The sequence below is a fragment of the Saccoglossus kowalevskii genome, chromosome 17 (genome assembly GCF_978046115.1).
Source record: "Saccoglossus kowalevskii chromosome 17, keSacKowa6.1, whole genome shotgun sequence".
Taxonomy (NCBI): Eukaryota; Metazoa; Hemichordata; class Enteropneusta; family Harrimaniidae; genus Saccoglossus; species Saccoglossus kowalevskii.
In genome coordinates, this window is record NC_140657.1 from 15,175,508 (window position 1) to 15,188,818 (window position 13,311).

Consider the following 13,311-nt stretch of genomic DNA (forward strand, 5'->3'; position numbering starts at 1 on the left):
TATTCGTAAAAAACGTATATCCCTTTGCTTGGTGTCCATCCAAAATACATGTGTTTTCTGGTTGCCTGCTTGTGTTCAACTAAACTCACTAACCTGACCTAATTATATTACAACTTAGTTGCTAAGCAACAGTGACTGTTGCTGGGCAGACATTCTATTTTGTCCTATATGTAAATTAGTTGGATTTCGTGGTCAGTGACCTAATGGGTATACTAAATTTTATCAGCTCACAATATTTTAGTCCATGTCGGTCTTTAGACGGCAACAACACCAGCCCTCAAATTGTCTTTATAAAAACTTAAAGCAATTTCCAATCTACTAACAATTACAGGTCCAACGAATTACGAACTATAAACTTGAATGAATGAAAGTACAGTACAAAAAAATCATGTAATTCGAAAGTCAAACAACTATACTGCAAATGTCTTCGAGTCTTTGTCTTGAGTATAATATATGATCTACTGGTCTTCTGCCAAATATGACCATCTGATATGTTGATCTTCATTCACTGCCAAAGCTGAACATAGTGGGTTTAACTGTCCACTACTTGAGAACGTTGTTCACTGCCAACGCTGAACATAGTGGGTTTGACTGTCCACTACTTGAGAACGTTGTTCACTGCCTACGCTGAACGTAGTGGGTTTTACTATTCACGACTTGAGTGCGTTGTTCTTCAGCTTCCAGTAATGTGCATATTTTGTCATATGGTCTTGATACGATCTTGCTTCGAGTTTTCACTAACACCTTTCTTACCAATCCTCTGGCGTCAGGTATTACTTGTACAACCTTTCCAAGTGGCCACAAATTGCGTGGCGTAATTTCATCTTTAACCAACACAATGTCGTTGATTTTCAAGTTTGGTTTCACATTAAGCCACTTTTGTTGCAGTTGAAGTGATGGTAGATATTCTTTGATCCACCTTCTCCAGAAAATGTCAGACATATATTGCACCTGTTTCCATCGGCGTTTAGGGTGTGTGTCATTCTTGTCTATCACACAAGCTGGTAGCTCGGTACTTGCCATGTTCAGCATCATGTTTGGTGTCAATGCTTTGAAATCTCTCACATCGCCTGAAGTTGTAGTTATGGGTCGACTGTTAACTGTCATCTCCACCTCACACATGAAGGTTCTCAAGCTTTCATCAGTCAGTATTTGTTGACCAACTAATACACTCAGAAGCTGCTTGATCGTGCGTATCTGTCTTTCCCAGACTCCTCCGAAGTGTGAACCATAAGGTGGGTTAAACTTCCAGTTGATGCCCTTATGTAGTAGCCCCTCGCTTATCTGTGCATGGTTCCACTTGCTAATTTCTTCTTGTAGCTCTTTGTTAGCTCGAACAAAGTTGCTGCCATTGTCCGATCTCATCTCTTTAACTTGTCCACGTCTTGCTGCAAATCGTCGCAGTGCATTTATGAATGAGTCCGTGTCCATTGAGTCTGCAATTTCTATGTGAACTGCTCTTATTGTTAAACATGTAAAAATCACACCATAGCATTTGATTCGACTCCTCTTTAATTTCACCTCTATTGGGCCGAAACAATCTACGCCCACTCGTGTGAATGGCGGTTCACCAATAGCCAGTCTGTCCATCGGTAGATCTGCCATCATTTGTTCTCGTGGCTGTCCACGTTGCCGCTTGCACACAATACATTTCGATATTAATTTTCTTGCTGCCGAGTTGGCATTAACTGTCCAGTACTTTTCTCGTAGCTGAGACAGTATGTACGAATGGCCAAAGTGTTGCCCTTGTTCATGTATTTGTCGTAGTATCAACTCTGATATTATTGAGTCCTTCGGAAGTAGTATAGGATGTTTCGATTCATCAGGTATTTCCGCAAATCGCAATCTCCCTCCTACTCGCAACAATCCGTCAGTTCCAATAAAAGGATCCAATTTTCTAATGTGGCTTTTCTTTCTGAAGCTGTGATCTGAGTTGATGTGCGTTAGATCATTGATTTCTTCTGAGAATGCTTGGTGTTGCACCTTCTGTATAATCATGCTCTCTGCAGACTGTAGGTCTTCTACTGTCATCGATTTGATGGTATATTTATCACCTTGTGATTGTTGTAGTAGTGCATTCCTGATTTTCTGTATCCATGCCACAGCTTTCTTTAGCCGATGCCAACTTGAGTAGTGCGTGATTAGCCTGTCAATGGGCTCTCTGAAGTCTCTTGTGTGAATGGTGGTGTGCACCTCAATGTTTCGCTTAATCTCTAAGTCGTTGTCATGTATTTCACAGTCTGATTTGTTGACTGGCCATTTGTCTTGCGTTTCCCACAAAAAAGGTGGTCCTCTCATCCAGCGCTCATTCTCTAGGAATTTCTGTATAGATTGCCCACTTGAGCATTCATCTGCAGGATTCTCAGCAGTGTTCACATATCTCCACTGGTCTTCAGTTGATCCTCCATGAATCACTGCCAATCTGTTAGCTACAAAGGTGTGAAATCTCGTAGCTTTATTCATGATGTACCTAAGAACAGTTTTATGAGTTATGAGTATGAGTTATGTACAACAATGTCTAATTCTCTTCTTAACATTTTGTCCAATCGTTTAGCTACTGTTGCCGCAGTTAATTCCATGCATGGTATTGTTATTTGCTTGAGCGGTGCAACCCTAGCCTTTGACATAAGTAAGGCACAGTTGATCTCATTGCTGTGATTGATTATTCTAATGTAAGAGACAGCTCCGTAACCACTCTCGCTTGCGTCTGAAAAATGGTGCAACTCAGCATGTTGTGCTCTGTCGTAGTCTAATGGTTTCATGCACCTGTTGATTCTGAATTCTGATTCTAGTTGTGGTAGGCTTTCTAACCACTTCTTCCATTGTTTATGCTGTTTTGGTGGTATGTCATCATCCAACCCTATCTTGGCCTTGCATAATTCTTAAAAGGTTCTTCGCATTGGTAGTATAGCAGGTGCTGCTAGCCCTAGTGGATCATAGATGGTGCTGATAGTGCTCAGCATCCCACGTTTTGTCGCTGATTTCAGTTTGATTCTAGTGCGAAATCCCAATTCGTCCGATTCTGTGTCCCACTGCATGCCCAACGCATGTTCTGTTTGCAAGTCATCAGGGTTAAAATTCAAGTTTATGAATGTTTGTGTTCTATCTTCTTCGGGAATAGCTTCTAATGTTGAACGATGACTACTTGCCCACTTTGTCAGCTTGAAACCTCCAGTCTTACAGGTTTGGATCAGGTTGCCTGCGAGTCGTCGCCCTTCATCTATGGTCGCCACTGATTTTAACATGTCATCGACGTAGACGTTTCTTTTGATGGTATTCTCTATTGCCTTCTCATTACTCTGTTCTGCTGTCATCTTTAATGCATAGTTTGCACAAGATGGTGAAGACGTTGCTCCGAATATGTGCACTTTCATGCGATATTCCCTCGGTGGATTGTTAGTTTCACCATTGGGCCACCACAAAAACCTCTGGTAGTCCATGTCATTCACTGGTATTCTTACTTGTGAGATGTCTGACATCACTGCAACTTTCTCTTCTCGGAACCGCACAAGTACCCCGACTAGCGTATTCGTCAGATCTGGTCCTTGTATCAATTGGCGGTTCAATGAAGTCCCTCCATACTCAGCAGCACAGTCAAAGACTACTCGTAGTTTTTTCTTTTGTGGGTGATAAACTCCATGGTGTGGTAAATACCACTTCTTTCCCTGGTGACCCTTGACAGCTGAGACTGGTATCATTTCTGCATAGCCCTTATTGATGGTACTTTCCATAAAACATGTGTATTCTTCACGGTATGGTGTATACTTGTCAAACTTGCGTTTTAGTTGCTTAAGTCTCATTTCTATATTGGCTCTGTTGTCCGGAAAATTTACATTCTCATTTCTGAATGGCAATGGAACATTGTAGTGTCCATCAACATATGTGGTTTTTGTCTTCACTATGCTCAGGAAGCGTTTGTCCTCAACCGAATATTCTGGTTTGTCATCAACTGTATGTTCACTGAATTCACGATTATACATGTCTGCTATCATCTTTTCCACAGTCGGTTCTACCCGAATTTTGTGGAATACTGCTGCACTGTGATTGTCATCAGCCCTCATAGACATTCCCTTTACTGACCATCCTAGCGGTGTATGAACGGCATATGGTTCATTGCAGCCACCAAACTTAGTTTCTAGTGGTTTGAAGGCTGTGCTTACGTTGCTGCCTATTAGCAGTCCTACTTCATCTGTCTCTATCCTAGGTATGAATACTTGTTGTAGGTGTGGCCATTTTTTTAGATCCTTCTCTTGTACAGCGTGTGTTGCCGATACTGGTAGTTCATTTCGGGTATAAACCCCTGGTAGGCTTATAACATTCTTGTCATTCATGTCCGACACTTCTAGGCGCTTGATACGTTGGGTATCAGTGACTTTGCTTCCGCTTACCGTGTGTATAGTTAGCTTCATTTTTTCTCCACGAACGTTCAATGCTTTCCTAACACGTTCTGTGCATATCACAGAGTCACTTCCCTCATCCAGGAACGCATATGTGACTACGTGACCACCTGTAGCTTTACATCTTATTTGAACTGGTATCAATATTGGTCTGCCTTGCAGGTCATCATTGATTGATTCGTTTGCATTATAACCCACGGTCGTTGACGCGATGGGTGTGTTATTGGTCTTAGCAGGTTTATTACGTTTTTCGAAGTGTAATGCAGTTGGGTGTTTTTCTCCACACTTTTCACACACAAGTCTCCTATTGCAGTCTTTAACCAGGTGTTCTGCTTTGGTAAGACATCCAAAGCATAAGCCTTTCTTCAGTATCAGTTCTTTCTGTTCCTTGTAGCGTTTTTTGGCAAACGTTCGGCATTCTGCTAATTGATGTGAAGTGCCTGAGCAGCATAGGCACCCAGTTGTACTTTCTTCTGTCGCAACGGCGTATGATGCAGCTTTCCTTCTGCGTTGTCCTGTTTCATTAGCTGTTTTCACGGCTGAAGATTTTGTATTCAGCTCCAGACAGTTAAATGTTTCTTGACACACTTCTGATGCTTCTTCATTCACAAATTCAACAAAGTTGGTGAATTCCACATCTATGTTATTTCGCTCCATTCGGTTAGAAATCTTTCGCCACCGTGCCCTCTGTTTATAGGGCAACTTCTTTAGTAATGTTTCTATAGTTACCGGGTGCATCATGATTTTCCTAACATGTTTATCACCTTCCATTGCGTCTTCACATGCTGTTAAGAATAATGCCAAGTCATCAAATGCTTCTTTATCTTCTGCTTTGATCATTGGCCATTCTTCTGCTTTCTTCCAGTAAGCATTTGCTACTGCCCGCGGCTTTCCATATTTATCTTCCAGTCGTTTTCTAGCGGCTGTATACCCCATTTCTAAGGGCATGGAGAAACATCCCTGGATTAGCTGTCGCAGCTTTCCTCTGGTGTACCACTTTAAAAAGTGTAGTCGGTCCTTTGAATATGCGTATGTGTTTCTATTGCATATTCTAACTCTGCGACAAAGTCTTGATATTCGACTGGGTTGCCATCAAATATTTCTATTTTCACCCCTGATAGTGCTGCACGGTTGCTGTGTTCAATCAATAGTCTTTCAGTGCATGTTAGCGTGTCGGGTTCAGGTTGCATGGCCTGAGATTTGATATTGTCACAGGGTTCAGAGATTTGAAATTGTAGTGGTGCTTTTTTGCTGTCACAATTGTGTTCACCCATGTGTATTGATGTTACATTGGCCTCTTTTGTGACCGCCTTTGCAGATGTCACAATATCCTTTTGTGCGTTTACTGTTTCATTGACCAATACAGGCTCTTTGAACAAGTTTGAGATGCCAGACATTCCGCTTGCGCTTTCAAAACTTTTACCTAAGTATGCTTGCTCCTTGGCAGTTTCTTCTGCAATGCTTGTCTCGAGTTGAAGCTCTTCTCTGCGTCGTCGGGCCTTCGTTATCTCTCGCTCGTATGCTAATTTCCTTTGGCGAGCTTCTCGTTCCTGCTCAATTTGTTCATCTTCATGTCTCATGATGATTTTAGCTTCCTCATCGTCAAGGACACGTTCAAGTTGTAGGCCCTTCAGACGTGCCAACATGGCTCCTTTACGTGCTAATGCACTACGCGCTGAAGCGTCACTTCGTAGACTCGAAGTACAGGACATGACACTGCTGTGGCTTCTCGATGTCCGCTTTCCTACATTGGAAGTGCTGTCTGTCAGGTCAATGCATGGTACATCATTGTTTTTGTAAATATATGCGTACTCTCTCACCCAGTTCTTGCATGCTCTTTTGTTTAAGTTGTGACCATGTTTCATATTCATGCGTGGCTTCTTCTTTGGACAGTACGTCACGGTATTTTTTATCGGCACGCTCCAAATTCTCTTTTGCTTTTTCATATTTTTCCATTTCATTTTTTACCTCTAGTACTTTCGTTGGGTCACATAGTAGCGGTTCGATTCGTTTTGTGATTCGAGTTATTACTCCGCTTTCGGCTTTGCGTGATAATTTCAACCCACGAACACGTTTGTCTTCGCGTGACTCCTGTAGAAAGTCCCTCACGCTAGATGTGGATGGTTCGTCTGTCGTCTGTTCACCTACATTATTTTTGTCAGCCATTTGCTTTCGACAGGGGAATTCTGGTTGTTGAGTAGTCAATGATAACTGTTGTTACTGAATATTATTAACTTTTTGGAGATCAATGTTGTCAACAGTCTTTTGTCACAGATTTAATGATAATAATCGTGAAACAGACAAGGTTTCTACAAGTCGTTATTTATGGAACGTTTTTTACTGTTACCGACGTGCTCGCGAGACTGCGTGGTTGAACAAGGTGATGGATCCCTACGGGTCTCTGCGTTCACGTGGCTAAGTTTCTAATAATACCACAAGCTTCGATTTATGGCCTTTACTACCAGTGCATTCTAATCGTGAAGCAGTTGTCGTTATCGCTGTTATGCTTGATAAAATATCTGAAGACAGTTCATCAATTTCCATAACTATATTGTCTCTTTTACCAAAACATGAGAATAACTGAATAACACAGTCACTTGGGGGCTGAAAATCAATAAATACTAATTTTCAAAAAAAATCATCCGCTATACGTATATAAATAAACAAGTTGTGAAACACGGCACCTAGTAAATCGACACCCTGTCGGTTTCAAATGTCGATTTCTTACCTTAAAATGCGAAACAAAAATTTTAGAGGGGATCAGGTGTTACGTTAATAACCATTGTTCATAATCGCTAACTTGGTTTTATTCAAAACTGCACAAATCCCGCGTTTTCTGATGATATCCGACGATTTCATGAACGAAAATGGCCAGCAGCCAGAATCAAGGGGGATTCGCACAGAGTTCTGGGTAAATCAAGTGCGCATACTCATTTTCAGCCAATCAGGCGTGCCGTAACAGCGAGTATTTCCTTGATTTACCCAGAACTCTGTGCGAATCCCCCTTGATTCTGGCTGCTGGCCATTTTCGTTCATGAAATCGTCGGATATCATCAGAAAACGCGGGATTTGTGCAGTTTTGAATAAAACCAAGTTAGCGATTATGAACAATGGTTATTAACGTAACACCTGATCCCCTCTAAAATTTTTGTTTCGCATTTTAAGGTAAGAAATCGACATTTGAAACCGACAGGGTGTCGATTTACTAGGTGCCGTGTTTCACAACTTGTTTATTTATATACGTATAGCGGATGATTTTTTTTGAAATTAGTATTTATTGATTTTCAGCCCCCAAGTGACTGTGCTGAATAACATGTAACTCAACTTCACTAGATAAAATCACTACTTAGCTGCATTGTCCTGGTTCACATTCAAACAGGTTGTCAATCTGTTGTCATGAGTAGCACTGGCGTATTCGTAAAAAACGTATATCCCTTTGCTTGGTGTCCATCCAAAATACATGTGTTTTCTGGTTGCCTGCTTGTGTTCAACTAAACTCACTAACCTGACCTAATTATATTACAACTTAGTTGCTAAGCAACAGTGACTGTTGCTGGGCAGACATTCTATTTTGTCCTATATGTAAATTAGTTGGATTTCGTGGTCAGTGACCTAATAGGTATACTAAATTTTATCAGCTCACAATATTTTAGTCCATGTAGCTGTAGCTGTGGGAAAACTGGAACTCTATAGTCCAGCATTTGTAAGAACTGAAATGTTAGGTGTTGCTCATCTGCATGTGAATAAAAGTATATTGGAGTTCCCTAATTTGAATATGCAGAAACAAAAATTGTGGCCGTTAATTTATATACATATGCAAACAAATCGTAGTTACTAATCTGCATAAACAAAAATACATTGTGTGAATTGCAGAAATAAATACACGCCCAAGGCAATGGGTTACATGATTCTTTGTTCATGTTTATTCTTGCGGGGTGGCTAGAAACCGTTCAAAACAAATTTATTTTGCCGAGTAAACAATCGGCTCTGGGAATAGAACCCACATAATCACTGTACCTTCACTCAGGTGATTGGTATTTCGTAATAGTGTCAATTTCAGCATCAATATGAATAAAACAGTTTACAACCAATCGTGCACTACAAAGCTTTTTATTAATTGAGATTCTGGAATATTACATTCTCCATAATTACTAAAGCACTCTGTTATGTGCCCAATAACCCTGTACCCACTCTGCTGGGTAAAGTGTTATTTGGCAAATTAACTTCAATAAATCTATAACACAATAAGACCAATGCTTCTCCTAAATCCACCCGGGAACTATAACATATTAGTGAGTTTTGAGTCAATTACCCGGGCAGATAGAGAGATTAACTGATCGAATTGCATTCATCGTTCAGATTTTATAATCAACAATAATTAAGACAATAAAAAAAACATGCAAAACTATAACAGTTCGTTATTTAATTTAACCTCCATGTTTTTATCAACTCAGCAATGTCTAAAGTTTGCATTAGTAGATTTTGACACATTTCTTTATTTAGATGTTCTTAAATGTTCTGTCATCATATTCCTATCAAATTCTTTTGATATCGGAAGTTGATGTGCATAGTTGTGTTTAGCTTTGAACATTGTTAATGTGTTTGTATGACGAAATGGTTTACTGCAAAATTTAACTTTGACTTTGAAGTGCTAGTTATTCAAATTAAACTCTCATAGCAGATGGTTTCATTTCAGTTGATAATTTACTGTTATAGTCACACTAATGAGCGCGTTAATTCTGAATTATATTTCTACTCTTAATAAATCCTAAATCTACATCTAATAATTCGTTACCTAACTAAAACAATTTTCACATCTCCCAACAATGAACCTCACCACCACATGCTTAAAAGCATGGGACAGCAAAGTTCACCACTTTCCACCCAGTTCCTAGCTAAACAGTAATTCATAGTTTTGTGTAGTTTGAATAGGGTCGGAACTGGGTGGCGACGTTGAGGGAAACACAAAAATTAATCATGCCTCCCCCAACCAACGCCACCTTTCGAAGCGTAGTTTGGGTTTGGTTTGGTTTGGTTTGGTTTGTTGAGTTGAGTTTTTTGTTTTGTTTCTTTTGGGGGGCGATGTCGTCACGGCGACATTTCATGTCAGCTGAAGGCATATTTCACCAGGAGTCCAATGTCCGTCGTTAATGAGTTCAGTTGTATAAATCTCCAAGCATAACATATCACATAGTGATATGTTATGCAAAAGTCCTCTTCGTCACTTCCGTTTAACCTCCGCCATCTTGATCACAGTCGATGCTCAGATAGGTATCAACTTTATCAACAAGATCTTTTCTGTTGATGAGATGGAGACCTCTTTTCAGTGCATGGAGGTTACCTCTTGACAGGATTCCTCGATCCTCCATTCTGAGGATCAACTGGGTTCCTGTTCTGATGGAATCAACATCTTCAATTGTAAAACCCATTCCTATGATGAAGAGAAGAAAAATATTTTATTGAGAGACACAAAACACTGTGCCAGAATGTTAATAACATACATAACAATATGGTTGTCAGACCTTCCCCCCAAAAAATGATTCTCACCATTACACTCGTCACACATGTTTTTTTTTTTTTTCAGAAGATGGTTCCAAATAAAATTTTAATGCATGTAATAAAAAAACATTTATTTCATAAATATTTAACATCGAAGATATTGCATATTATTGTTTTCAATTTTCCCTTTGAAGAGTAGCAATGCACGCTGCTGCTGCTATAGAAATGCTTGCATGTTTTAACTTTCGATTGCATAATTGCAAATGTCTAATAGAGACAACAAAAACTCAACTTAATTTTACAAAATTGTCTGGATTACCAGAAAAAATAAATATTTTCCTGTACTTTTACAATGTGTGTTTTGCAATATATCAGTAATTCACGTAGGTGATGCATTCATTACCTTGGTCTTCTTCAGACTTGAACAACAGCCTTAGCTGATCCACGTGGTCTTTTTGCAGCTCTTGGCTGATAGAATGGAGAAGAATCCTGTATGGTGTTGGAAATGGGTTCGGAAGTGACATCATTGGACTACTGGTGACTATACCTTCAGCTGACATGAGGGGGCTATATGTGAAAAAAAATTTAAAAAATGAAGGTGAACGATTAGAACAGAGATGGGTGATCAGAACAAAATGAGGAATAGTATTACTTCTTTTTAACTGTTCAATACAAATTCAGATTAGGTTGGTCTTACACAATTGAATACTACTCTTGACACACCAAATCCATTCCCCCTAATATTTTTATAAATATTTATAAATTTCACAATTCAAACTGAAACAAGAGGTTTCTATTGGTCGATGGAATAATACGAGAGGTTTCTATTGGTCGACGGAATATTAATGGAACATTTTAAAATGCAGTCTTAGTCCCCAGTCAGGCTTGTTGGATTCAACTGCCATTGGAATTTATAAATATTTATAAAAAAATAAGGAAATGGTTTGTGCCGGGAGTAGTAAAATATGTTTGACTGTGTAGATTTTAAAATTGCAATCAAACAATGGCAAGTTGTATTATATTCTGCATGCTGTATCTGCTGTAGGTGAAGAATTATTTAGATTTGTATGGACGAAAACAGGTTGCACGGCGGTCTATCTCTGGACAAGAAGTTACTTGGGCACGCCCAGAAACGTCTTAGTTTCGCCAATGCATATCATTGACCTGTCTAGGTCATCCGATATCCAGGCACCACACAGCAATTGCGCAGTTGTTATTCAGACGGGCGTGCCTTCGTCAAATTTGGTGATCTCTCATTAAATATTAATTTGAAATAAATTGACGAGATTATCTGTTTGGAGTTGTAATTCATACAAATAACAATACTGCACTCTGTGGTAGTTCTTATATACAAAGTTCCCGAAAGGGGTTTACTTTCATTGAAAGCTGTTGCAGGTATGTGCGCCGGATTGGATCCTCGATTTGAACCAAACTGTCTGGACTGAGGTTCCTTTTTGGGCAAAGGTATTTGTAAAAAGCGACATTAATTTTAGCATTCATTACTAGAATTACAAAGAAGTTCAAAAATCGCTTAAAAGCTGTGTTCGCGACATAATAATCGTCAATTCTTGCTGAAAATAGCTCATGTAATTCACTACTCGTGTGAAAAAATAACCATAGTCTAAGAAGGGGTATCCATTTTTAGTCAATTGTCTGAAATGGTACACATTTGTTTTGCATTTTGGCAGTTTAGAAGGGGGTAGGGGGTTTGAAGGCGATAACGGCAAATATATACGACGTTTCCATGTATTACCACCCCCCCCCCCCAGCCGGCCCGGGACAAATTCTAGTTCAAATTCGCAAACAGCTGACCCGATATAACGATCGGTAACAATCGAAGAACAAAACTATACTTACGGGAAACGTAATTAATTGCTTGAATTTCGCTCGCTCTCTTTCTACTCGGTTTCTCGCCTATATTAATAGTGAGAGAAAAAAAAAAGAGAAAGGACACTCTGTGTACCTTTCTCTATTGTGGAGCTGTTTACGATGGATAACCCTCTTTATAAAAAGTGGCCTAATGTGATTGGCCAAATTTGACATTTTCCCTAGGCGTGAATGTTCCATTTTATTACCTATGTATGTAAATCAGTATATGGTGCATGTGCTATATTGATTATGCTGCTTTTCACTCCACAAATATAGTATTATTTATGCATATAATGATAGAGATATTAGCAATTAACTTGGTGATAATTGAGCCATTCTGCACGAATGAAACGTGTGTCAACCCCTTCGCCCACTAGCAAGAATGCACTCTTCCATTGACTCAGTTTTCCCAAGAAAGACGAACCATTCACGTGTTAGGTGACAGAGATGGTTTTCTGAGGGGCGGCACCAACAGCATTTATATGTGTAGTCTCCGGGGTAAGGTTATTTACGCCATGGTAGAAAAACCGTGTGTCTAGAAATGGAGCGTTTCGTGACGTAAAAATGACGTGGATGAGTTGAATGAATGTTTTATTTCACCAAATACAAAGAACTAAACGTGTATATATAATTCGAAACGACTTTGTGATATTTAGCGAAAAATGGTCACAGAAAAAAATTACAGAAATAAAAAAATCCAGGCACTGATTTAACGCTGCTAGCTATAGAAAACATTCTACAATAGTTTACACATTTTAAAATTTGTTTTCACGTTCACATATTAAAGTTGTAACTAGAAATATAAACATCGACTGCAAATCAAAGGAATGATTGACAGATATTGCCCACAATGTTTTCTATTTTTGCTACTAAGTCCGATACCCCCAGACTTTGAGGCGCGTCTGTCTTTCAGTCACTTTTGGTCAGTCATCGTGTTGATTGCGTGTCTACAAATCGGCATTCGTCCCACAGGGAGCCCATGCATGTACTATAATCAACTGTACGCAGTCTCTATGAGCGCGGCGGGAGGGGGGGGGGTATCGGCTGGTATCTAGTCTAATAAATATCCAAAGGATGAAGGCTCCAGTCAGCTCACATTTTTTTAAACTCGAAAAAACAGTCAAACAGAATGAAAAACAAAATCTAAAAAAAATAAGAATATTGCCATTGGCATGAGGCTGTTAAGCTTCTATATTAGGTGCGATTCATTTATAAAACTAATGGTAGCAAATAGGCCGTCAACGCGATCTACGAGCCTAGGTGTCAACCGGTGCGGTGGGCACGCCACCCTGCACTCAACATTACAGTCGGCCAGTGTACGCGGATAACATTGTAAAGGTCGCAATTAAATGAAGTTTAAACTACTATTTCCATGTAGTGCTTTTTGTTTATTATTCATTTTAGTGTTTATATCAAAAAATCGTTCAGTCGTTTGCATAGAATCAATGTTTGCTCTTCACACTGCACAGGAAACATGACAGCACAATAATTTGACAAACGACCATGAAGGTGTCTTTACACTCCACATTAACATGTGAAATTCTTT

General features: G+C 39.5%; 3 protein-coding genes across 3 annotated transcripts; all 3 read right to left on the bottom strand.

The window, feature by feature from the left end:
- Nucleotides 1–615: 615 nt before the first annotated feature.
- On the bottom strand, nucleotides 616–2,463 carry LOC144356051 (uncharacterized). The gene has a single exon (XM_078010957.2). The coding sequence runs from the start codon at nucleotides 2,461–2,463 to the stop codon at nucleotides 616–618; it is 1,848 nt and encodes a 615-aa protein (XP_077867083.2).
- A 419-nt stretch (nucleotides 2,464–2,882) lies between these two features.
- On the bottom strand, nucleotides 2,883–5,333 carry LOC146732681 (uncharacterized). The gene has a single exon (XM_085491898.1). It carries the CDS (start codon nucleotides 5,331–5,333, stop codon nucleotides 2,883–2,885), a length of 2,451 nt encoding a protein of 816 aa, XP_085348024.1.
- Nucleotides 5,334–9,310: 3,977 nt separating this feature from the next.
- Nucleotides 9,311–11,894, bottom strand: LOC100366614 (uncharacterized). The gene is made up of 3 exons (XM_078010960.2): nucleotides 11,754–11,894; nucleotides 10,300–10,463; nucleotides 9,311–9,828 (listed from the first exon to the last, which is right to left on the bottom strand). Exons 2-3 carry the CDS (start codon nucleotides 10,454–10,456, stop codon nucleotides 9,629–9,631), a joined length of 357 nt encoding a protein of 118 aa, XP_077867086.1. The 5' UTR covers nucleotides 10,457–10,463; nucleotides 11,754–11,894; the 3' UTR covers nucleotides 9,311–9,628.
- Between the last annotated feature and the right edge of the window lie 1,417 nt (nucleotides 11,895–13,311).

Bases quoted from the DNA above. Each gene is read 5' to 3' on its own strand.
- LOC144356051 (XM_078010957.2), bottom strand. From the start codon at position 2,463: ATGAATAAAGCTACGAGATTTCACACCTTTGTAGCTAACAGATTGGCA.
- LOC100366614 (XM_078010960.2), bottom strand. From the start codon at position 10,456: ATGTCAGCTGAAGGTATAGTCACCAGTAGTCCAATGATGTCACTTCCG. The intron at 9,829-10,299 runs GTAATGAATGCA...TCTTCATCATAG, and splicing joins CAAGTCTGAAGAAGACCAAG to GAATGGGTTTTACAATTGAA.
- LOC146732681 (XM_085491898.1), bottom strand. From the start codon at position 5,333: ATGGGGTATACAGCCGCTAGAAAACGACTGGAAGATAAATATGGAAAG.